The sequence below is a fragment of the Antennarius striatus genome, chromosome 1 (assembly GCF_040054535.1).
Source record: "Antennarius striatus isolate MH-2024 chromosome 1, ASM4005453v1, whole genome shotgun sequence".
Classification (NCBI taxonomy): Eukaryota; Metazoa; Chordata; class Actinopteri; order Lophiiformes; family Antennariidae; genus Antennarius; species Antennarius striatus.
The window spans coordinates 20,549,534-20,576,286 of record NC_090776.1 but is presented as its reverse complement, the minus strand read 5'-3'; the positions used below and the strand labels follow the sequence as shown (position 1 = coordinate 20,576,286).

The 26,753-nt window shown below is 38.6% G+C and overlaps 1 protein-coding gene across 2 annotated transcripts; it reads right to left on the bottom strand.

The window, feature by feature from the left end:
* Positions 1–712: 712 nt before the first annotated feature.
* Positions 713–24,094, bottom strand: scml2 (Scm polycomb group protein like 2). Of its 2 annotated transcripts, none has more exons than XM_068319788.1 (14): positions 24,012–24,094; positions 20,270–20,364; positions 19,968–20,033; positions 19,140–19,210; positions 17,464–17,698; positions 16,108–16,196; positions 15,148–15,391; positions 6,046–6,356; positions 5,624–5,759; positions 5,327–5,533; positions 4,680–4,868; positions 3,495–3,710; positions 2,734–2,888; positions 713–2,496 (listed from the first exon to the last, which is right to left on the bottom strand). In XM_068319788.1, the coding sequence occupies exons 2-14, from the start codon at positions 20,289–20,291 to the stop codon at positions 2,371–2,373; spliced, it is 2,067 nt and encodes a 688-aa protein (XP_068175889.1). In that variant the 5' UTR covers positions 20,292–20,364; positions 24,012–24,094; the 3' UTR covers positions 713–2,370. The 2 variants fall into 2 exon arrangements, with proteins under 2 accessions (XP_068175889.1, XP_068175899.1); XM_068319798.1 differs by lacking the exon at positions 24,012–24,094 and adding an exon at positions 21,728–21,743.
* Between the last annotated feature and the right edge of the window lie 2,659 nt (positions 24,095–26,753).

Here is a 26,753-nt window from a genome sequence, read left to right as displayed (position 1 = left end):
CAAAGCCTTGTGTGTGACGATTCATTTGCTCCCCATCGGATTAAAGTGCACTGACTCAATATTTCCACTAGATGGCAGTCATTTACTGTTCAATTTCACATCAATACTGAAACACTTTCTCCAAAATAGCATTTCTTCATTCTAGCCTACCTTAGTAGAGTAACCAGGTACAATAACTTGATGAATGAGCTGCCCTAAAACAGGTTTGTGTACTGTGTGCTGTTAGATTTATTATCAATTAAATGCAAACAGGTAAGATAATGACTTTCTACTCGTTCACAGCAGAAAGTTGCCATGAAATACAGTACAGTATGTTTCTGTTGGGAGAAATAATAAGTAAGCTCACATTAACATTTAAATTGTGGGTCATAAAACCAAACTACTCATATCCTTTATTTAACATTAAACACACACACAAAAACAAATACTAATCCTAGGTCAATCTGCAGACTGAACTCACCAACATGACCAGCAATTGGTTTGTCTTTGGAACAGTGATTCCTACTGTGATGTTTTTAGGTCACATAATTATGTCTTCACTGTGCCTCAGTGACTTGAATTGTTATTTTGAAAATCAAACGAGAAACAGAAGTCTGTTTGATAAGATCATAACCCATTTCAATATATGATGAGGGAAAATTCCTTTGTTTGAAAAGGTTGTGACCCTTTCGACAGAGATGATAGGAAAAAAAATTGCGATCCGAAACACAAAAACGATGTAAACAAATGTTTAATTGTGTGAATGCATAACAAACATATTTAACAACATATCTTGTTGAACATACAGTAAAAAGTCATATATATATATATACATACAGTACATAAATGAATGCTACAGTGATACATAACAAGGCATAAAAAATATACATAGTTGGTTAATGTGCAGCCTCTCTTGAGGTGATGAACACAAAAGGCTAATGATGTTAAACATCTTCTACCAACGACCCCTTACTAAAACCTGAGGTTCACATTAAAGCAAGACGGATTCAAGTATCCACTTGTTACCACTACAGGAGAGCAACAGTGTGAAATGCAGCTACAAAACATGATTTGGTTTTGAAATGGTTCTGAAATGTTCAGAAAATTAGTATTTCTGCCAAAAAATACAAGATAAATACTTTGAGATGTGACGACTGAGACGCAACACTGTCCTGTAGGTAGTTATTTGATGGTGTGCACAAGAACTATTTCAGGCAGAAAGGAAACACGCTTATGCTTCAAACAGGTTAATACACTTTGTTTCAGTACAAAAATGATATCAAAAAACAATCTTTTGGTTTAACTTTATACAAAACAGGTTCTCCATGGTCTATACAGCACTCAATCTATCAAGTTAATGGCCTTGACTTTATTTGAATGTCAACAACTATAGCATTCCAGTCATTGTATTTCATTGATTGTGTGTTTGTTAGGGTGTGTGTCGAAGCACTGTACACCCATGTCGCTGTTTCAAGGTTCATTATAGAAACACACACTGACAAAAATGGAAAAACAAGTCATCTTGAAGTGATTTTCAACATCTTCAAGCTGCAAAATCACAATGAATGAAAGGTTTTCTTCCCAAATAAAATAAGTGATAAGCAGATTTGGGATCTCTGTTATGATCAAATTTGAGAAACAAAGTGACTTCTCCAACATTTTGCGTTGACAAAGATGGGACAGTCATGTCATTCAAAAATTTTATTGCATTGTTAAAAAGGATGCAGCAAGACGTTCATTTCTGGTACCTGCACTTACTCTCCCCAATTTGAAGGCGGTGCATTCATCATAAAAATACTTCAACAGCCGGATTTCAAAAGTGATGAAGTTGCTAAACCTGCAGTGCACCTGTGTGCATGTATGTGTTTAAGCGAGGAAATGTAGAGCCGCATTGGATGTTTGCTAAATGACGACCTCCTGTTGTACAGAATAAGGCAAAAAACATTGGAGTCAAAATCCGTATTTTTAAATGCTGGGTACACACATCAAACAAAAAGATGTAGATTTTTCTTATTTTTTGCACACAGCAAACTTTTCAATATTGTGTTCACAATACTTTTGTTTCCCAGCATGATGGCCTATATGTTATTTTAACACTTTATTTGTACTTTCCAGAATACCATGCAATCTGTTCATGTATGTATTCACCAAGATGTAATGAAACTTGATTCTAAAAATACCGGAATCTGTTGATAAAATACTTGTGTGTCTGTATTTGTAAATTACTCCCTGCAAGTTTTCTAAAAAATAAAAGAGAGTGCTTTCCCTCAGTGTCCTAAATGGAAGCTACGATCCTTGTTCAGGAGGATTTGCATCGGACTACATCCCTGCAGAAAAATATGTGCTAGTGTGTTTGGTTACCAGTTGAAAAAAAGAGAGCGTTGTCATCCTCTACTGTTTGGTCTGTTTCAGCTTCTCAATGTGATGACAGAGTTTCAGTGCCGGGCCCAGCTTCAATCCCATGTACTTCATAATGATATCACTGCGCAGCAGCATCAGGGCTTTGCCATCAATCTCCTGCATAGACACGAGCCACTGTCAGCGCTTCACAACTACTTCCTCCCAGAACAATTCAATCAAAATGACATTAACTTAATTAAGGTGCTGAATGGTGGAAATTCAAATCTGATTTAGTTTGAACAGATCAGACTGGAGACTATCTGAGGGTTTATTTGACCAGATGACTGCACGACACGATGTCCTCTTGCAGTCTGTTGACCTTTAAGCAGCTCAAAGAAGGCCGTCCATACTCACATGTTTCCTGAAGAGTTCGACGTGCGGGCCGAGTGTTTGGGGGTCGGCCTCTTGGACAAACTGTATGACATCATCCACCGACCAGGAAGACGCCACGTTCCCTGAAACCTCTTTATCCTGTTTCACATGGTCCGGCCCTGTTGTTGAGCTTGGTGCTGTGAAGCATGTAAGGGAGAGAAAAACAAATCAAATGAATACCTCTGACATACACTATGTGACACCTAAATAATTTTTAATTTAAATTTTTTTTAATTTAATTAATTAATTTTATTTAAATTTTAATTTATTTATATATTTATTTTAAGTATTCATTTGTAACCATGACCTTTTATAAAAGCTGTTAAAATCTGTAACATTTTAGCTACATCAAAACAGAACAGCAGAACAACATAGTGATCTGTCTTTCCTAAAACATCAGATAATCAACATTTCAAAGAATCTAGTAGAGTTTATATCATTAAAGATTTAAAAACAGGTTTAATGAGTGAAGAATGTAGCTCTGGTTGGCATCTTCATTTTGAACCAGATCTGACTTCAAGTCTAGCGAACTGGGCTTCTGATTGATCTGAGAGTTTAGATTTAAATTACAATTTCGTTGTCATAAATATTTTCCATCACAGCTTTCATGAATGAATTTAACGCTGTTAGAGCAGAAATCATAAGGATAGCAGTCAGAGTAACTTTTATGATGTTTGGGTAGTAAAAGAACGCGCCCCTGACATTACGCATGCCCTGCTGACTGAGTGTATATTCACTCTTACCCTCCACTCGTCTGTGTGCCCCCACCGAACTTAGCTCTGTCGGGTTAGAGGTGACACGTCGGAGGGCCGGCTGTGTTTGTGTCTGTCCGGGGTAGTACGGCCGCTCCTTCTTCGCTGTCCTGTAGTCTGATGCTGTGTGGAGGGAGCGAGCACTGCCCGTCATATCCTTTGTGGAATCATCATTGGACACGGAATTCTCTGTGTGAGACAGTGGCTCTGTTTCACAACAGATAAAACGGCACAGTGAAAATGGTGAAAACAAAAAAATAAAACGTGGAGTTTCCTGTTCTAGACTAACTAAAGGAAATGGTTATTATTTAATGTTGTATTAATCTAAATCTCAATCAAAAAACAATAGAAAATAATAATCAAAACACAAAGTTACACAGGCCTGAGCGCATCATTCCACAAAAGTCGTTCAGTGTAAAGAAACTAAATGCATTGAAAAGGAGGGTCTGCAGTGTTGTGTCATCTCTGTACGATTGAAGACAGGAGGGTGTGTGCCATCAAACACTCACTAAAATATTGTTACTTACCAGGTTTAGATTGTTTTACGCACTTAAGCTGTGCATTCAGTTGTCGGTATGTGTTTTCATTAATGTTGTAAACCTAAAACTAAACCCTCTACCCCAACATGTGTCAAACTCAAGGCCGCGGGGGCCAAATGTGGCCCGCCACATAATTTTTTTTGTTGCCCGCGAGAGCATAAAAGGTCAGAGTGTTTAAAAATAAATAGGTTAAAAGTGCGCTTTGACCAAAACTACATTTCCCACAATGCAGTACTGTCAATTAAGCCCGTTTTAACTTTGAAAAAAGTTAAAACGGGCTTGTGTTTGATGTTATTTCTCTTTATTCATTGATAGTTTGATCCTTGATTGATGGAGTTCGTTCTGTGGGTTTAATAACCTGGCCAATATAACAGAACAACAAGAAAACTTGTTTTTTCTGTCCAACTGTAATGTTTGTAACTTGAATAAGTAATAATTTCAGAGTTATTTAACATTAAGGAGTAGTTACATTTATTTTACATTACATTGAGTTACATTTCGTTACATTTATTAGTTACATCTGGTCCTTTGAGGACAGCCATTATGCTGATGTGGCCCTCGGTGAAAATGAGTTCTGCTCTACCCTTTAAATAATAATCTTCCCGTAATGACTGGTTCCCACTACTGATGGTCCCACCTGACTTGGTCCTGCTGTAGAAGCGTGTGTTGTTGTTGGTGTTGGTGTTGTTGAAGGGGCTGAAGGGCTGGGAGCTGAACAGACTGTCGCTCTCCAGATGCTGGCACATGTTCTCCAGGAAGCGCAAAACAGATGATGTACTGGAGGCAGAGGGTAGTTTCACATAGCGGATGCCATGTTCTGACCGTACTGGGGGGGGGAGCAAAACACAGATAGCCGAAATGTCTTTGTACAATATGTACATACACTCACACGCACACACTAAACAATCACAGCTAAAGAAAAGCAGCAGATGGTTACGGGTTGGCTCCCTCCCTTATTTTTCACCCAATCCCACACTGCAAAACACCCTCCCACCCAAGCCAAGCCGGCAAAAATCCTCAAATTAACCCCCACCGCCCCCAATACCCCAACCTCAGCCAATGCCTTTCCAATCGAGCCCCCCCCCAAGGGAGATCTAATCCCAGCATCCCAAACCAGGTTAGACGCACATGTCACTTCTGATTACAGATACAGACTCACATCAGCTGCTGTCACAGACATCGTCTCTTCTTTTTTTTGTCTTTCATTACACACACACACACACACACGCACACACACACACACACACATACATACACAAAATATTCCATGTTCACTGCAAATACCTCTGATGACCTCTCCTCCCGTGTGAGACTGACTCTGGAGGAAAGACAGCAACACAGAGGGCTGGTATGTACAGTCCACACAGGCCTGGACCGCCTGCTGAAGCACCGCGTTGACTGGAGCGGGACCGAAATGGTCTGAGAGCTGCAGCACCAGCTTCCGGTCGAGATGGGGGCCGTAGTCGCCGTGTTTGTTCACGTAAACGCACACTGGGAAAAGAAAAAGAGCACAAACGTGACGGTAAAAGTCAAACTAAACGCAAAGCAACACGACCGTGACTGCATGATGAACTCTCTCACCCGTGCAAACGACGTTTGAGCTGTTGTTGTGGTTCTTCTCGGCTGAGGTGTGGCTGGAACTCAGCCTGGTCTCTGGAGGTGGAGCCGGAAGCGATGGGGCCCCGATGGACGGCTCCACCCGAGGCTTCTTCTGGAGCTGCAAAACAAACAAAGACAAATCCGTCAACTGTCCGTCACCTGTAAAGTTAATAATTTATTAGTGGTGTGTTTCCACTGCACGAAAGAACATTTAGCAGCTTTTAAAAGTGAAGCTGCTGTCATTTTTAGCAAATAAAGATCAAGAAAACTCTTTCCTGCCTGAAACTGTCCAACTCTGACCCGTCTTCACTTCATCAAAATATTTTTGCCATAATGCATAAAACAGAACACGGAAGAGTCACTGGATCACAGCATAATGGATGACAGCACTTGTGACATCTCACCTTGCTTTTAGGCTTGGGCCCTCTCTTCCTGTGTGGTCTGGGGGCCAGCTGAGCTTCAGACCCCGTCCTGGCAGGACTATGTGATGGTCCATTTACCGCAGCCGCCGCTGCCGCTTCTGCTGCCGCTTTCAACAAAGCGATCGTCTGAGATTTGGGACGGCGACCTCGGACGCCCTTGCGCACGGGGAGAGGCGGCAAGGGGTTGGGCAGCCGGTAAGACGTCTGCATGGAGGAGTTGGAAGAGGATCGACGAGTACTGAGGGAAGCTGAGGTGCAAGAAACAGGAGCGAGGAGCGCACCAGGAAGGGTAACTGGAAACAATGGGACACGGGAAAGATAGCAAATATGTCATCAATCTTTTTTGGAATCCCCCCAGTAAATAATCACAGCGGATAATAAATTGAGACTAATGTGGATATTAAACGTGGGAGGCATCATTTAAAGTGAATGCATTCTATAATCGCAGTATAAAGCACACACACACACACACACACAAAGTGAAAAAAACACCGTAATTAGATCTACCCTCCACCCACACACATGCATTAGAAATAAAGATGTGCAGAGAAGGCTTTACTGAACATCCTTGAGAAAAGGCACAGCCTGTATTAGTAGAAACGCTGTGGTTCAACACCCTCCAGACCTACGAAGCAGGAAAATGCATCCCTGAAAGGTCCTGCAGAGGGGATTTGTTTGGATTTTTCACAGTCCTCTGAGATTGACAGGTCCTTTGTATTTAACCCCTCCCTCTGCAGAAGTCAGAGTCAAAAGTCACCCCCCCCCCCCTCCACCCGTCATCCTCCAGACCCACCAGTTAGATGATTCATCCAACCTTCTGCTTCAGGCAAAGTAGCTAAAACTGTAATTATGGGATATAATTTAAATTCTTTCACACACACACACACACACACACACACACACACACACACACACACACACACACACACACACACACACACACACACACACACACAAAGTATATCATTGCATATTATTGAGGCTCACATCAGCTGGGAGTCTGATAATAATAAATCAGCTAATAATCAGGTTATCAGCAAAAACAGGAAAGTTTCAAACATACGTAAAAGAAAATTAGAATATAATAAAAATAGGATGAGATTTGAATTGCTGCCTACATCACTTAAAAAACTAGACATGTGTGCTAATCATGTTGTGCAATACTGCAATAAAGATCAAATTGGTGCTGCAGCTAAAAGAAACGACTTAAAGGCACTTTATGTAACTATTAGTCTGGATGGATAATTTTTTCAATGATAAATTTGACTTTTCCTGTGGAAGATACAGTTTTTACCCCGTGTGAAGTTATGAGTGACACTTCTGCACCAATCCTCAACTCAGTTTGAGGATTGGGGGGTCAGACTGCCTCAGACCTTCACTCAGATGGAATTTTAAAATCTACGTTGACAGTAGATTCAAATCTGTGTTTAATAAAGTTAACTGGACTTATTAAGAATAGTTGAAGACATCACCATGGTGCAAATTAGCTTTTAGGGAGAAACCCAACACTGCACAGGATGACTGTAGTCCAGTTGACTTTATTCAGCACGGAGATCTACCATGACGTACCATGATCTACCATGGATTTTGGAGTCTCCACAGATGTGTGACAAATACGAAGACAAACCATCACCAAAAAAAAAAGAAAAAAAGAAAAGTGCACCATCAGCCCATCTCTTCATTAGCCGTGAGCATAACTGCTTTCATTACACAATCATCAAGGTGGGTGAATGAAAGAAAAATAGGGAAAAAAAGAAACAAAACAACATCCTCTTTCCACACAGCCACACTGCTTGGTGAATGTGGGGGCCTTAGAGTAGATGTGGAGGCTCTCGGGGGGGCTGAGGCTTTCATTAGCGCCTCCAGGACTGAGGCAAGGCTGGTATGGAAGGTTTGCAGTATTCTCTGAGGGGACGAACAGCACACTCTGAAAGCTGCTTAATTGGAAACTAAGTGAAAGTGGGTGTAGATAGAAGATGTTTGTTATTTAGTGGCTCAGACACACACCAGGAGTGGACAGTCTGCTCTCAGGGGGAGGGTGATACCAGCCCAGTCACACATTTACTCACTTTGAGTTCAAGGACATAAGCTTTACAAAGACATATTGAAATTACAGTATTTTCCGCACTATAAGGCGCACCTAAAAGCCTTTAATTTTCTCAAAAACCAACAGTGCCCTTTATTATCCAGTGTGCCTTATAGTGCGGAAATGCTGTCGTTTGCAGGTCACCTGAAAGCATCAGCAGGTTTTAATTCCCTGTAGGGAATCTGAGTTGGGGGGTCTTCTCTGATCTTTGCCTGAAAATGTAATCCAATGACTTCACAGCCATCGAAGCAGCATGTACTGTAGCATTTCCTCACTGGAGATTAACGTCATATTCTAGCACATGTTTAACGAATTTATGCAAAAAAGACCTCTGCATATTTCACCATAACCTGGAATATCAAAATCCAAGAAGGTGGTTCTGTAATGCTACACTGTTTTAGTAAAAAAAAAAAAAAAAAAAAGGACTGATATCAGTTTGCGTTCCATGATTAATCATAACCCACTATATTTGGTACCTATGGAAACATTCTGCATTTTAAATCCCTATAATAATTTGGTTTGTCAAAATAAAGCTTTTGAGTTTGAATAGTCTTAACTGTGGGCATATAAAGGTGTTACTGCTAATAAATCAATGAGGTCTATACAAAAGCTATTTAGTTTTCTTCATTAGTTAAATTTTTTTTTCTTGTCACTAGAATCACTAGAATCGGTTAATGGTTACTCATAGTAATAGATGTGTGGTTTATTTTTTAAATTTCTTCAGCAGCAGCACTAGAATACATAAGATCCATCGGGTTTATAATGTAAATTATATATACAGTATATATCTTGGGTGTAAAATGTGGTACAGATCCAAATTTGCATCATTAGAACAAATTTCAAACAAACAAACCAACAAAAAAACATTATTAGCACTTCCAAAAAAAAACCCAATAACGATAAATGAAGATGCAAAAACAGACAAAAGAACTGAACTGGGCTTCATGATTCCAACTCGACCCGCTGACCCCCCAGTGAGCCACAGCCTGGGGGAAATGTGTGCATGCATGAGGATATGAGCACACATGAGAAGTAAGTCTACTGTCTGAGGGATGGGGGAGGGGAGGGGCCCCTCAGAGTTAGCTCTCATCTAATTACATCCTAACTAACCCCCCACCCTTATGAGGTGAGGACCCACGTAGGAAACACACTCAGACACACTACTTCATACTTCAGGGTTTTGTTCCGAACATCTTGTCAGGCTGTGACTCCTGTGTGTGTTCATTTAAATCGATTGTATAACATTTCATATTAAAAGAGACGGTTGTGAATTTTTTTTTTCAAATACTTGCTATTCACTAATTCCTGCCAGAACCTAAACTAATTCCTGATGCTTAACACATAAAACCCCCTGATGAAAAACACATGGATCTACAGGCTGACAATCCTTTTTAAATCAGTGGCTTTACGGCCAGAAAAGATCTCTTACGATCAATTTGAAGAAGTCGTTCCAAAAGTCGGACGTGGAAAACAAAGAAAACTGTGTGGAAGCAGCGCGTTAATCAGTGACACCAGAGGGGGAAGCTGCTGCAATCACACACACACACACGAGGCCATATGAAACTTTCATGATTTAGTTTTCACTTCCCTTTTCATGTTTTACAAAAAGAACACACAAAAATGAAGGCAATAAACAAAATGACTTGGGAAAAGAAATCTTAAAGTTTAAAAAGCTTTCTTTTCCATGATGTAGCTGCGGCTCACAGAACACTTTTTTATTGTTTGAGCATTCAAATGTTGATTTTTTTTAAAGTTCTAAGTAAGTTTTAGTATAAACTACAATTTAAAAAACAAAACTACACTTATGTAGAAGCTATGGTACCATTAAACATACTGATGCTACATTAATGTGCATGCACCAAATCACAAACTTTACCATAAACCTCAAAAACACAACCCTTTAACTAATCAAATATTGGCATCATTGAATTTGCAAGAAGTATTTGCCTCTATATGTGAAGAAAAACAGGTAATAACTTAAATAAATGCACTGAACTCACCAGGAAATCCTCCAACAAAAAGCAGAAGTTGACTCCTAACAGTTTTTGATTTGGTAGCAGCAGCTCTGAACGCAGGAGGAGGCGGCGGTCTGAAACAATACGACTCACCAGCTTCCTGGTTCTCTTCTTTGAAACTCTCTGTTAGCTGACATTGAATTATTTCCTCCTCTTTCTATTGTTTTCCTCTTCGGTAAATTCCTCCTGAATATTTTGCTCGTACACGCTTCAGTTTTCTGCCTCCTTATCAGCTGTTTTCTCCCAGTCTTCAGTCCCTCCTGTGTGTTTTCTCCCCACAACAAAGCCCACGCTGCTGCTTCTAGTGAAGCTGTTGCGAGGCGTCCCTCACAATGAATGAACATGAGGAGGAAAGGGGGGGGGGCGTATTTGCATAGGGGCTGGGATGGGGGGGGGAGTGAGGGAAGCAAGAGTGGGTGTGGTGGAGGAGGACAAGGGGGGGGGGGTTGAGCCTTTTATTCATGTTATCTGCATCCCCCTATCGACAGTCCACATCAGTCACCTGCTTCTCAGCGTGCCTCTGGGATGGGGGGGGGTGATGGGGGGAGAGGTTAACGCTGGGTCTTCGGGAGCGAATGGGGGGGGGGGATGGGAACAGGAGTGGGTGGGGGATAAAAGGTCAAACTGGATTCTGAAGAGTCCCGATTGAAATGGGTGAAAGGGGGCAAATGCCTGGAGTTTGGTGAACACATGAGCCCCCCCCCCCGGCATTCGAGCGAGGCTGGGGAAGGAGGCGTGCTCTCAGTGTGTAACCCTAGACTATTCAGACATTCACTGACGAAAGATGGCCAGCATCAGGAAACATCAACCCCAAGTCCAGAACAATGTGGGGGCAGAGCAGTCAGAAACGTCTTAATCAGCCTTTAGAGGACGACCTGCAGCCCCCCAGACAAGACACGACTCCACAGGAGTGTTAAATACCACAATCTTGTAATAATAGTGTATAAACATCCGAGCCTTGTTTGGGTCGACCATAAGAAGTTAACTTTTGCCAAAATTTAGAACATAAAAGTGACTAATTGAAACCCTTATTTTATTTAAAAATATATCAACGAACAAAAACCCAGAGGATGTTTCTGTATCTTCTAAAATATAGACAGACTGAGTTCTTCATGTATTATTCAGGGCTATTCTGTATTCTGACCCACTTTAATACCAAGAGGCAAAGACAAACACATATCACAAAAAGTGTAAAAAAAAAAAAATTTAAAAAAGGGGGAAAAAATGCTGCATGATGATCAAAGCACATAAAATAAGAAATTAGATGCCAGATCCTGGAATCCTGCAGGGTCACAACAGTATAACTTTGAAGGAGGCTAAATAGAGATTTCAGATAGCTGTAATTAGAGACTGTCATGACCCGTCTCTCATGTACAGCTCGTAATCAGCTCATTAACACCTCAACCAGCCCTCCGTTTTCACTTACTGCAGACACACAAAGGGTGAATCTATGGTCGGTGGAAGCACAGACCAGCAGCCTTCATACTAGCTTCATTTAGGATCATTACCAGGCAGTAATATCCATCTGCTGCATTTAGCATTCCGATTCTGTACTTTAAAATTAGTACTGTAATTTTACATGAATGAGTCCTAAATTACATCAAACTGCTCGGTTGTGTTCCCGAAAGAGAGAAAAGTTCCCAAAAAGAATTCAGTGGCATTACAGAATTTACAAAAACAGCAGAGTTGTGATGAAAATTTCACAAGATGAACAACTTTCTCCTCATTTGTTATTTGATTTCCAGCCTTTAACTTTAGGGAACTGTTAACTGACTGGCCTGAAACTAGAGACAAGTCATCATGGAAAGAACTTTCAGGTTTTACGTCAAGTGGAAGCAGTGACAACATATGAGGAAAATATCCTACAAAGAAAGTCCTCCATTTAAAGGTTACCTAAGTAAAAGTTTTCCAACAGAGAAATTGTAATGCGCTTCAATTACTATGTGTACTAAACGTAAAGTACTGAATACAAAAATGTCAATAATAATATATAATCATAACTCAATATTCTCCATTTTCATTATTGATTAACCTAAACTATTAATTTACATAACATTCACCCCTAATAATTATAATTATTATGGAAACCTTCACACCGGCTCAGGAAAAATTTAAGAAAAAATATTATAATTATTAAAAATAAAAAAGATTTATCAAATTATTATTACCAAATGAAAAATAACTGAAAAGGTTATTAAAAAAAGCTGTCAGTTAGATCATAAGATCCTTTTATGTGAACATACAGATTGTTTCGTTTTAAGACAAAATAAAATATTTTATGAGAAACTCATTGAATTGGAAAATATAAATCATTCATTAGCTCAAGTTGTTGTTTTGGTAGAGATAAACTATAGAGCAGCAAAAACAGAAAGCGGAAAGGGAAATTAAAATTTATGATATAATATTAATAAAAATTAAATGATTAGAGGTGCTTTATATTTCTACTTAACAAAATAAATTGAATACAGATCGATCAGTCCAAAACAGGCCTCATAAAGACAGCGGCTTGCTTCAGTCAGTTTTTAGTGTTGCTACTTTGTATGGAAGCGGTTTGAAGCAGAAGTTAACGTCTTCCTCATGTGTGTGGACATTAACAGAGCCTCGGAGCCTGAGGACTAACAGCATGCTCTGACAGACACATAACTGCTGCCATCCATCAACAGAGGGCGGGAAACCCGAGCAAACACTCACATTCACATTAATCAAGGAGGTTAGTGTCTGACCTACTCACAGCCACATGTTTCCTGACCAGTGGGAACCAACAACACGGTAAAAGGGGAGGAAATGACTGGATGGGAACGACTGCTATGTAACAGCAACCCTGATGACAGATATCTACAACTGCAATAACCTCAACGCATACACTCCAAAACTATTTGTCAAAGTGATTTTGAATGGGGAAAAAAGTCGATCTGCCAGGAAAAGACAAACTGAACATTGAGCCTTTAATAAAATCGAATGAAGACATACAAACTGTTGTCCCAGCTGAAAGAAATTACCAAATAATTCCATCCTGACTGATAATTGCACTGCCTTTAAAAACAAAAGTCCACATTTGTGCCAATAAATATGGAGAAGGTTTTGTCAAAGTGACACTAATATACGTAATTATGGAGAACTTTTAAAAATTCAAGATTAATAAAGTTCGTGTATCTGCAACAACACTGAATGGGTTCTAATCCTGGTCCCTGATCCATCCCTACACAAATTGGGGGAAATCCATTGAGTAGCTGTTGTCTAATCCTTTTAAAAAACGAATGAGTTGACACTAGAGGAAACACAACCTCCTCTCTGGCAGAGGTGACAAACACATTTACAGTTAATAAATATGAATAAATACATCACAATGACATAAAAAGTGATTGATGTTCCTGTCAGCGTAACATTTGTCCGAAAATATTTTTACATTAGGATGTTATCGGGAACTGTTAACCTCTGCATTTCCCAATTTATCACAAGTTTATTAAGTGTTGTTGCAATTGTTTTTATTGTTACTTCCACAGTAACAGTTGTGTTTAATTTCTTTGTTGGCTGCTAAGCAACAAAAATAGCCTGGTCTAAGTAGCAAAACAGCCCAACGACCTCAGCAGGGATAATTTAGAAACCATGTGTACATATTTTTAATTTGGTCATACATTTTTGTTAAAAATCATCAAAAAAGATGATGTGTTTAAATAGAGATGATCTGAAATGGGCTCATTTACTAAGAAGGTGTTTTAGGAGTTAATTTTTTTTTATAAAGACGAAAAAAAAAAAAAAGCCTGGCAGATTTGTTATTTATTTGTTTGAAGCATGTGATTTGTACTAATTTTCACTTGTAACAAATAAAGGACTGAGCAGTGTGCTTAGCAACTCAATATTTATATTTCACTTATTTACGGATGTCTAAGATTAATAAAAAAACATCTGAAATAAGAATATCTTTCAAAAAAGTGAAGGTTTCAACATTCCATCTCCTGTTTTGCACTGAAAGAATTACTGCATAAATATGAGGGGGGAAAATAATGGTATCTCCACGTATATTTGCTATTATGTGATGATCTTCTTGTATAATTACATAGAATATAACTTTTTAATTCATAAGTACAGGTGCTCTTTGTTATTGTCGATCATCCTATGAATGAACAATGACCACGACACAATAACATTTTAGTAAAACTAAACCAAAAACTGAATGTAATACATTTTGAAAAGGACTCTGATGCTAACAGTTTGAAACAGATTAAACAAAAACAAGTCAAATGAAAATCAAGGAACCAAATTCTAATGAGCTGTGAGACACTCATGGTGACGTCAATCAGATCTAACATCACCAACCTGATGACGTCAGTAAGATCTATTCAGATCGAAGAAGCTCTGAAACAAGATGCTGATTTACAAGTACAGTATAGCAAACCGAAATCTAACACCCAGTGTGAGACAAGATGAAGTGAAGGATAATAGGATATAGAATAGGATTTAAAAGGATATAGAATTCTCCTTATATATCATCTCACTCTGACGTTAACTCTACAACTACTGTATGTGTCTGGTTCAGACCCGGTACCATAACCCACAGCCACAGAACAGATCAAGGACAGTTTGTGATCTGCTGCCCTCTAGTGGTCGAGAGAAAGACAACAATAACACAGTTCAGAAGCAACCAGGCACCAGTAAGCTTAATATTAATATCATGATGCCATACAGAATATATGCTGGGGTAACGACCACATTCTGCATCTATGATGAACCCCAGCCGTATTTTTCTTATCACTGAGATATATTAAATGTAATAATTCCAGCTAACTGGACCATTATGCTTTTGTGTAACACAGATGCAGTAAAGTATGGTCAGGATAATTCAATGAAGGAACTATGGCTGGAAGAAATCCAAATTTATGTACCATTGTGATCCAAAATTCTATTATATCATGTCAGTGCAAATTGTAGTAAATCCTGTTCATTACATCAATGCACAACGAGAACCATCACAGCAGCACTTACAGAAGTTTCCTGGTGGTTGTAGGCTGTGTTTGGTCAGAACACACCAACCGACAGGGAAGATGTCTCTGGAATCAAAGGGGCACCAGTAGTCAAAGGCGCCTCTCCAGCCATCAAACATGACAAAGATCTCCTGGCCTCTGACTTCTCCCACTGTGGCAGGGCAAATCAGGTAGGGGTTCTTCCTATCCACCGCCTCTAGCTTCATGCCAGGCTGGAAGTAGTTTTTAACAGGAATGGCTGGTTCCTAAACATGAATATAAACAAATGTTTGCGCAAAAATGCGAAAATGTGTACGGCCCATTCACAGCATCTTGGTTTCAAAGATAATCAAATAGTTATGCAACAGTTCAACATACATAGCAGGTCAAATATGAGTCATAATAAACATAGTTTAATTATTTCCTGAAAATGTCTTTTAACTATACTTGTGTTATCTGAAAGAAATCTTTGTATTTCAAAACATTTACAATGACTTGTGAATTTTTACTCAAACAAGAACACGCTTTCCACCTTTTTCTATGATTCTTACTGTGTTTATTAACTGAAGTGCTGCTGAGACTATTGGATACATGAATAATTCTTCATGTGTCTCTTCCGGTTAGTGCAATGGCAGCAAGAAAATGTAACACTATTTAATAATATTTCATGTTGCTAAAATAAAGATTTATTGTATAAATTAAGATCTCAGCAAAGGAGCAAAAAAGATTAAATCAGTTATTTTAAAAAAATTTTAAGTTGTATCCTCATAGAGATGAAGCTCAAGGTTCATTGGATTCAAGTGGAAGTTTTGCACTTAAACTCAACTCTTGCTGTTCTTGAATTTTTCATGAAACCAGGAGAAAACTTTCTATTTTCATTTAATATCTTTCACTTGATGTTCCAAAAGAGCTGACTTTTAATCAGCTTCAATGATAAGAAAATGCATGTCAGTCTGGGATAGCCCGGATAGCTTCTCTTTACCTTTTTGAAAGCAGAAGCGGGGGCCATCTCCGCTCCACTCAGCGTCCGCAGGAGAAACATGGGCCAAGAGGAGGCATTCATCCTGAAACCTGAACAACAAGTTCAACACAAAAAAGATGCAGTTCCCTCAACTCAGCTTTATCTATAAGGCACAAGCCCAAAGACATTCACATAGTAGAAATACAATAAATAAATAAATAAAAAATTTAAAAAAGGACAGAGCATTTCTAAAAATTAAGAGCCATATCAAAACAATCCTTAATTTTGTTTGAACAATATCCAGCAGCAGTTTCCATGGTCTCATCCATGGTCTCACTGGCATTGTTAAAAAAGCATGAGGATCATTCAGAAGAAAAAAGAAGTAGGATGTCTGATTAGAGGTTGTGACTAGTGGTCTGACTAGAACACAATATTTAACTGTGTGAAGGTCAGTCATTTAAAGCTCCATGAACCAGGAAAATAAGTTTCAGATAACAGAAAATGGAGGACTGTCCTCAGCCAGGGAGGATTGTGATTTCTTTGCTTTGGTTCAGAATCTGTCTCACTCGGAATGAGATGAAACAGTCTTATTGACTTTTTTTCCAAATTCAACATTTCCACATCTAAACATTTTAACATTGTTAGACCTTATTGATATATCTCATTAGGCTGCCTAGTTTAATCATTCTTAATACTGTATTAAAAAATAAAGATAAAAAATGTTCTGAACTAAATACACAATAAGAGGTTCAGGTTAGTAATTAGCTATTCCGTTATTGGCCTATTATAGTTCAAAAACTGAAAAAAATGTATTACATTATCGGCTGTTACGTTACGTTATTGGCAAATAAATGTAATCAGACTTTAAGGCTCATCTATGAACATTCCTGCCTGAGTCACGCCAGGTTTACAGACTGCATTTAGATCGAATTCAGATGCTAGCTGAGTATGAAAAGGACATCCTGTCTGTGACCTTTGATCCCTCAGGTGACACATTACAACACAAGGTCAGGAGACGCAGGTCATCTCTGTGGTTACAAATAAAATAAAGGCTATGCAAAATTTTTATCCTTTTCTTTATTTATCTTCCTAAATGTTGTTAAAATAAAAGATGATGCCACAGAATAGTAAACAAAACAAAATATTCAATTCTAGTTAAGTTTCAAAATATTGCATCCATTTATATGGAAATTTTTATTTTGCCTGTGCTTTGTTGGAACTGGGTTTTTAATCGGATGAGTGTAAATATGTTTACACAGGACTCGTCTGTGTTTTTATTTACTCAATGACCTTTAATTCATGAGACCCAGAGCTACTTAGTGAAATTTCCTCCGGGATTAATAAATTATATATCTATCTATTTATTCATCTACTCACCCAGCGGTGGCTGCAGCATGTCCCCGTTCCTCTCACAAGTTCCTATCGGTTGGATGTCTGATGAGTCGACGAGCCTCCAGAAGTCATTGGTGTTGTCGCTCCCATCCAGACGCAGACGTAGACGAGTACCCATCATGCCCATGACCGTCGCAATGCACACAGAGTTAGAGTTCCGAGGGTCGCGTGCCTCAAGTTTCATTCCTGCTTTAAAGTCGTTGGAGGGCGGGACTCTGGACTGCAGAAGGACACAGAGACCTTCTGTCACACACAATGACAACACCATGGTAATACAGTATGTCAGTATAGTGGGTTTGAACAGAAAAAAATTTAAAAATAAATTGGGCGTTCTTGAACTGTGTTTCCCCTTGTTTCTTGCTGCAAAGCAAGCTTGTAAGTTTTAAAAGTAAACAAGAAGACATTCCAACGTGAATTTACAAAAATCTACTTCCCTTTTTCTGGAAGAAAAAAATATTCTAAAGTCGATAATTTAAAAAAAAAAAAAAAAAGGAAAGAATCAAACTAGAGCTTTGCAACTGAGAGTCAATCATCTTAAGAAGTAGACCAGATTGAGAGATATGTTTGATTTAAATAAGCCTTTTTATTCATGCAACTACATGGTAGCCCCTGTGGAGGGTAAACTTTGGCCTAGCCTGAAGAAATCTTATAAATGGTTTGTATTTTCTTATAAAAAAAACAAAAACTTAAGGATTCTCTGCTTGGACTTTAAAATTGTGTTCTGTATGAGATGACATAGACAACCAGATTGAATTAAAGAAGACCTCATGTTGTGTAATAATATAATGAATGCCATTTACTGTTTAATCTGCATTTTTGGTGAAAAGGCCAAAAGAGTGCACAGGGTTCCTTTTACCCTGCACACAAAAACCCTGGTGTAGAAAATCACGGCTCCATCCAACTGCGATTTGCGAAGGTGCTGGAAATCATAAACCATAAATCCATGATTCCAGGGTTCTGAACACGAGTGGCCCAGAGGGCGATATGTGGAAAGTAGATACACCAGGAAGAAGCTTCAGACACACTTCAGCCTCGGGGCCTGCAGGTGTGTTTGACAAGAGTTCTGCGGCCATGAAGGAGGTTTTCTTGCTTCATGTACTTTGATTTTTTTTAAAAAAAATTATTAATGGCTCAAGCCTGACTCCTGTAAAATCCCAATTTCCTTTGTAATAAAAACTGTATGATTATACTAGAATCTACATCCTGGCTGTGTTTATTTTTATTTATATTATCTGTTTGTTGTATTTTACAACAATTATGGGTTTTATTTGAATGACCCACAGGAGGGGAAGCTTCTACCACCAGTCTGCAGCCAGGGGCATTAAATACTGCTGGTTGGAACGGGGTTATCTTTGTTTACCTGTCTTCCCATTGTTGAGTTGATAATTTTTACGGTGGAGGTGAGACAGTTTGAAAGGTTATAATAAAGTCAAACACCATGTCGATCTAAGGGTGTGGAAACCTCTGCTCTGATTTTGATTGTAGAAGATATAAAAATGACACCAGACCATACTTACTGACAAAATATCAGAAAGTAAATGCTTATTCATGTCATGTTATTCACAATTCATGCAAGACCGTTTTCCCAGTATGTAAAAACACAAGGAAACATTTCAACAATATCAGGGGCTGAGAATCATATTGAACCTTCTAGAAGCTACCTGTTTGAAGCAAGTAGGCGACGCCGCAGTGGAAGATGTTTCTCTCAGGTATTCCTCCCAGCTGAACGGTTCTAAACAAAAACAAACAAAAAAATCACCACAAAACGCTGATTATCGATGGATCCCTGGAGAACAAAAACTGAGTAACTTAAAAAAATATAAGTACTGAAAAGAATAACTTGAAAAACATTTAAAAGGGAAAATAAAACCACTGAAGTGCAATTTAAAGTTTTAATTGTGCATTAGGTTATACAATTTCCTCCGGGATTATACAATTTCCTCCGGGATTATTAAAGTATCTATCTATCTATCTATCTATCTATCTAGGATTCTCTGCATTTTATCAAACCATTGATTTTCGATCTTGTTAGAATACAGCTGCAAATTCTTAATTACGAGCTGTTTTTTCATTTGGTAAAAGTCCAAAAATATATGTTTAGTTTAATTGTTGGTATCTACTAATATATATGCGAAAAATCCAACCAAGATTTTAACTTCTTACAATACTTAGATATTTAAGTCGACCATAATTATAGCAGCCCTAAATAAACTGTTTGGATCTACAAATGACTCCAGAGAGATATTCTGTTTATTTGTGCCACCGTTACTAAATCTGCACTATTCAAGGCACATCAACACGTTAATCATCAATGCTACTGTTAACCCAGCCCATTAGATACTGATAAAAACACACAATGAGTTACTGATCACTGCAAAAACATGACCTGCCACAGACGTGGATGACTGAGAAAAGCTTTCAGCTTTCAGGCCTGGAAATGAAAGGATGAACAATGAAGAGAAACAAACTGGTGATCAGAGTTGCCAAACCATTAGATTTGTCAAGGGCAGAGCCTGCTGTGATGCTGCTTCTTCTTTCCTTCTCCTCTTTTTGATCTGAAATCAAAAGATGATTGAACTACTCATCAGGATTTGGGAGCTGATAAACCGACAGTAATTACTGTGAGTGAAGGCATAAAAACTGTGTTCGTAATAGTTCAAAGAGAAAATAAAATGCATGCCAAACACAGAAAAGTCTGATTATGTAACAGAGAACAGAAAGAGAAGTATTTGGATGTGTGTTTATTTTTAAACGGAGACATGTATCAACCAGGGAATGCAGTCAGGCCTACCTTTGTGTGGAGTCCGGCCCATGATGAGCTCAGTTAATGTGCTGCTGCTGCAGGGGTGGTGAAGTTAGACGGGCTTTTACCTACGCAGACACAAGCTGTAAACGACAAATAAAACAGCTCTTTGATATGCATCTACTTCTAAAATGATGACTTTCCCCACAAAATTCATTTTACTTAGAAAACTTACATCAAGAAAGCAGATGACCTGAATCCAGATCACAGATCTTTAAATAGTTTTTACATTCATCATGTAAATTCTAATGTTACTGAATGGTTAAGGACTAAAATACATCCCTCATACGTTGCTCCATTGCTCTATTATGAACTATTTGGCCCTCAGATCATCTGGAACATATCTGAAGACTGTTCCTCCATTCAAAACTGAACACAGAGCAGCATTCCTTTTTCGCACACCAGTAACCTAGAACAAATTCCCAGAGGGCTTGAGTTCTGATCCAACTATTTTAAATCAGGCTGAAGACTTGAAGACAGGTACAACAAGCTCCATCTACTTTTTAGAGCATTTCAAGACACAACACAGCCTCACTGACAAGCAGACCCACGCTACATGAACAAATCATAGTGTCATAGCTCACCAGAAGGGTATGCTGGCTGGATGAATTACAGTACCGGTACTTCAAATGGTCATCTTTGAGTGACAAATCATGCATAATGCAACATGAGTGCAGCTAACTATGATGAAGAGCTTGCACAAAACAAAAAGGTATATATTAAACTTAATAAGCGGCATCAATGCTGGCTTTAGCCTGTCAGGCACCTTAACAGTTAGATAAAAGATTACCCTCTATATCGTGGCTCATGAATACAACTGAAAATTGTGATGTGATTTTTTTTCTCCGTGTCACCAAAGCAGTCTAGTAACTATTAATCCCACCCCTTATTTAAAACAAAGCAGAATATTTAGGATAAATTTATATGGATACAAACAACTGAGTTTTTTTTGCAGCCATAAAGAATGGATATTCCTACAGCATAACCTCCACAAACATGTAAACCTGTGCTGATGTAAAAGAATTGAATTGATTAATTGTAAAAATGTTGTTATTGTACTTTTTTTTTTACCTCCTATAACCAAATAGTTTTTAACAGTTTGGCTACACTTCCAACATTTAGTCCTGATGTACTAATAAAGCAAAGTTTTACCAGTTTATGCAGAAAGTGCGATCAAAACATCCAGTTTTACGAACTCTGACCGTATTCCCATTCCTAATCATAGTACCTCAAAACCTGACAGAAAAATAATCCAAAGCATCAAAAAGATCATCCAGAAAGCGATCCATTCCAAATAAAATCAAGGAATTCAAAGGACAACATTTCCTGTACTTGTGATTACAGCTCTCAGCATCTGCATTGTATTGCTGCTATCCCTCCTTTTGAAGAACCTTCTGTCTCTGCAGCAAATCCTATTTTGTCAGGAGAGGCCATAAAGATTCCAACCTGCCATAAAAAGCCATTAAGAAGTGTGGATGTGGGCCGTCTGCAAGTCCACATGAAAAGGGGTCCGGCTCTGCTCCTCACCCAACTCCAGACTGATGGTGTTTGTGCTGGTCTGTCTGCCTCGCCGAGAGGGTCAGACAAAAAATGGCTGACACACCAGGAAGCACTCAATTTTTACTGCCTCCATTTCCACTGAGGCAACCACTTATCTGGGACTAGTGAAACGTTCACAAACCTGAGGAGGGAGAAGATCTGAAACATGACCTAAGACCTGCTTTAAGGAGACAGCATAACTTTTCTTTGACAGGATAAGATATAAAAGTCTTCATGATTTCTTCTTTTTCATGATAGCAATAGTATTTTTTAAGTGGAAAACTATAGTAGGTAAAACTTTATTTAAAGGAATTTTGTTAAAACAATATTATTCTAATGCACACATTTGCTCTGTATAATGTTCATCTTATATTTAATGCATACACAAATTTGATTATTTTCATTCAAAAAATATGAGCTTCACCAGAAGTTATAAAGACATGAGATCAAAGGTAATTTCTGATAATAATACATAAATATCATTGATGCTGTAGCTATAATCAATGCTCATTTTATAATTTGCTGTTGCATTGATTTCATTAAGAAATAAAGAATTACAGTAATTTACTTTCACAATTAACTGGTTTATTGATGTAGTCTATTATAGAGAATATTGTTGTGTGAAATTTGATTGATTAAAAGTACTTGTTTTCTGACTAATTGGACCAAACAGATCAAAATATTACATTTTTAATGAACTAAGACAGAAAAATAGCAAATCTAGGCATCTAAGGAGTATTATTATTATTATAAATATAAATATATTACAATATTTAGCTTTTTTAATAACAAATTATAAAAACTACTTCTTTCATTTTCTGATTATCAGTTATTAACGGTAAACCCTAATTGTTACAGCTTAGATTCCATTTGCACTCACTTCATTTACTTCATAACATGTTTTTTTTTTCATCTGTAATGAAATGTTGTTTTCAATAAAGGAAAGAAAGTTTAAAAAGCACAATGTAATAACAATATGAATAGAACCTCTCATAAAACTACAAATTAAAAGCTCAGATATTCAACTTAACAGAAACCAAAGAAAAGCAATAACAACCAATATCCTAATTAACTCAAATGATTTGCTCAAAAGTAAATTAACAGAAAACTAATTTTTCTAATTGATTAAATTATTAATGACAAACGTTTTCTGTCTTCTCCATCTATCAATATTGCAATTTATTATTTTTCTCCTCTTTTTATACAACTTTAATCTATAGTGTGTAGATTGTAGTTTAATAAACATAACAAAAGATTAGAATAATCGTTAATATGAACCATATTAATGATTATCCTTAGTTAGGGAATCCTTAGTTCGGGAACATCTTTTTAATTGTATAGAAAATAATAATTCATTACATTTACTGTGATTTACTAGAAGCAGCTTCAAGCAAAGTTAGATTTTCCCAATCATACATTTTCCAAAACTGTCTTTGGTTTTTGTTTTCTACCCTGAAACACGTGCTTCTGTTGATAAGAATGTGATTCTTCTAGGATCGAGGTTAAGATCCGGATTGTTCCCACTGATGTTTTCATTGTGAGACAGGCCAGTTTGGAGACAGGAGAGTAAAAGGATCGCATTACAGCTGACAGGCTGAGGGGTGTGCGCCCTGCAGGGCGTCACCTCCAATGCGCTCCGGCTCTGATCTCATGTTCAACTTCACAATAATCTTCATTCTAACTGTTTTCCTGGAGCCAACACTGAGGATAAACTGCATCACACCTCTGTGGTGATGGGTATCTGGGATGTGTGGTCTGAAAGCATCCTCTCTATTCCTGCTCATGGGTTCAGAGGAGAAAAGGCTGGAGCAACAGAAGATAAAATTTAACATGAAGAAAAGTCTGTGACGCATTTTCCTTTGCTTTATGGTCACATTTAGTGGGCGGGACAGCGGTCCCCACACAGAAAAAACACAGTTAATGCCCCAGAATAGCAACTGCAGGGATATTTAGAATTGTGCTAATCGTTTATCAGTTGCAGTGTTCCCCTTTGGAGCAGGTAAACAGTCAGGAATAAGAATATCTGCTCCGCTCTGCCGTAACGTCTGCGCCAGGCGCAGACTCCACTATAAACACGCTGTGCGTCACGGGGGGGACACACGGCAGGAAAAACCACCGCTTCCCACCAGCAAACAGCAGATAAAACCCTCAATGGATGCACGGGACACAAATAAAGAAATACAAGTCTTACCAGCCGTTTTAACGGGATATTTTTGTGGGAGATTCCTCGCTCTCTATCAGATGCAAGCCGCCATATTCGTTGCAGCTCCGCGCATGTCCACCGCGCAGTGCTGTAATTTCTGCCTTTCCACCGTTGCTTTAAAAAAAAAAAAGAAAAAAAAAAGGAAAGCAGAGTGGAAATTGTTAATTAGTGCTGTTATTAAGATGGATAGTGTTAAATATTTGGTTTGAATAATAACCTGCACGTCCCCCAGAAACGAAAATTAAGCCGCTTCCCGTGTCTGACGCGGGAGGAGGTGAGTGAGGAGATGCGTGCAGGTAGAAGATCAGGATGCGTGAAGAATTAAAAAACGGACTATTTGTCAAACCCATTAGTGGAGGAAATCGACGTTTTAATATAATGGACAAATTGGGGAATAGCATTAAGAAATTTGTACTGGACTGATTTATTGCCCCCTGTAGTGGAGTGGGTGGGGGTTAAAGGAGAGGGTCCCACCCGTCTGGAGGCTGTGCACAAGACTCGCTTTCAATTCAATGCTATCTCAAAAACCTGGTTTTGGTATACCCAAATTCAAGCTTTAACGCGTGTTGTTGCACATTTAGTTTCAAAAAATTTTCATAAATACAGATTTAGAGTTGTTTGCATTCAAATCCGCATTTCACTAAAACTCTTAAATAACTGAAATCATGTGGACAGCTTTATTATGTGTTCTGTGGACAAAAATATATTTTGGCTGTTGTTAGTTTGAATTATTTGGGGGACACACGGCAGTGGTTCCACATGAACCAGTAGTGTGGTTCATGTGGAACTCAGGTACCAGCTGAACTTAGTATATTTGGAAGCTTATTAGATATGAAAGTATTCTGATTCTGATTCCATGATGATGTAATGTTGGTTGGGAGTGTTTCATTTGACAAATCTACCATTATATATATATATATATGTATATATATTATTCCTGTTTTTGCACATTAGAAACAGCCATGATGTTCATTCATGTTAATGTTGGCTCAAGTATCTAAAATCTCTTTTTCATTACCATCTTTATTCAAGTATCAAAGGTAGATGTCAACGTGGTGCCATGGCAATATCAAAGTGATTGTATATCTATATAATAATAGTATTATTCACATTTTGTTCACACACTGAATGAATAATCCATTAAGTTACTACCACTAAGGGTAAAAATTCTGGATCACCACCAAAACATTTGTAATTTTGGTCAACATTTTCATCAGGATTTTCTATGTAAGAAGATATAGGAGTAAAAGATACAAGTTACCCTTGAAATGTGTTAATATATGCGTTATCAATCTTAATTGTGTTTGGAGCAGATATTATTAGCAGTAAGAAGTATTAGAATAACCACTAATATAAAGTAAATAAACCCAATTTTCTCAGCACTTTGTACTTTAGCGCAGTACTTAAGTACAATTTTGAGAGTTTTTGTGGTTCAGAGCTTTTTCATCCCAGTCAAAGAATTATAGAATGTAGCTGATATAAAATATAGTTTATTTACAGTAAGCATGTTTTAGTGATAGTGGAAATGCGTGGAACTTATGCAGCATATAAGGAAGCTGCAGCATGTAACACAGACATTTCATAACACCTGCTCAAGCGCAACAGACCGTCTGTAATTCGCACTTATTTGGCCAATTAGTGCACACATGTAGGGAAGGTGTAGGTGGGAGAGAATGGAGACGAGCTGCAGAGGAACAAACATCACCACCAGGCGCAGATAGTCTGAAATCTGACAAATATAGGGCATTTTTCGGATTTTCTCAAATGAAATGGATTCCATTTCCATCCCAAAGTTTTTCACACTTCGTTGGATGCGAAACCAGTAGTGGAACGCGCAGACGCGTCCGTTCCGATTGGCTGTGCGCAGCGTCGCTCATCCCGTTGACGTTTTTTTTTTTGTTTTTTTTTCCCCCTGCTATAACCAGCTGATGCTGAGGCTGTGAACACGGAGCCTCTGAAGAACTGTTGACGGTACACGGATACCCCGTCACCAGCGTTATGCCCATGGATTCGTTCTCATCCCCATCCACAGATCTGAGTGAGTACAAGGATATTCTAATCGTGTCACGACGCACAGGCCTGGGCTTCCCCCTCTCATGTCGCTCTACATGACGTTTTCTTCCTCTTCTCACATCATCATTTTCACTGGTGTGATGCTGTGTGCTGCACAGATTCAGCTTTCTCACCTCTCACTAGCGACTCGTCACATCTGCAGGTAACGGAGGCTGAATGATGGAAGGACTGCGGTTGGTTGTTTTTCTTATCTATTTGTCTTGCGTGCGTAAAATTATGACCAAGGATAGGACTAAAGATAAATTTGCTGGTCTTGTTTGTGCAACACTGTCGTGAATTGTTGAATAGTGGACTAGACTACGTTATAATGTATGCACTGACTGCTGTGTAGGTTGAGAAACGCGTGGACAGCGATGGAATGGTGGTGCGCTCCGCAGCGCAGCGATGAGAGAGACGCAGTTTCGATGCAGAGAGAGCAGCATTGCTTTTTGCTTTCCCACACACACCATGTACACACACACACACACACACACGCACACACGCACACACACACGCACACAGACACACACGCACACGCACACACTTTGGTTCACGCGGACACACGCACCTCTTTATTAAATTCACACTCCTAAACTCACTCATTCCCCACATATCTCGTTTCCCTCATGTCTTTGCCTGCGGGCACCAACAGGCGTTTGTTGCGTGATAAATCTTTGA

Bases quoted from the DNA above. Each gene is read 5' to 3' on its own strand.
- scml2 (XM_068319788.1), bottom strand. From the start codon at position 20,291: ATGGGCCGGACTCCACACAAAG. The intron at 6,357-15,147 runs GTAAGTGCTGCT...CATTGTTTCCAG, and splicing joins ACAACCACCAGGAAACTTCT to TTACCCTTCCTGGTGCGCTC. The intron at 4,869-5,326 runs GTATTTGCAGTG...TCCCCCCCCCAG, and splicing joins GGGAGGAGAGGTCATCAGAG to TACGGTCAGAACATGGCATC.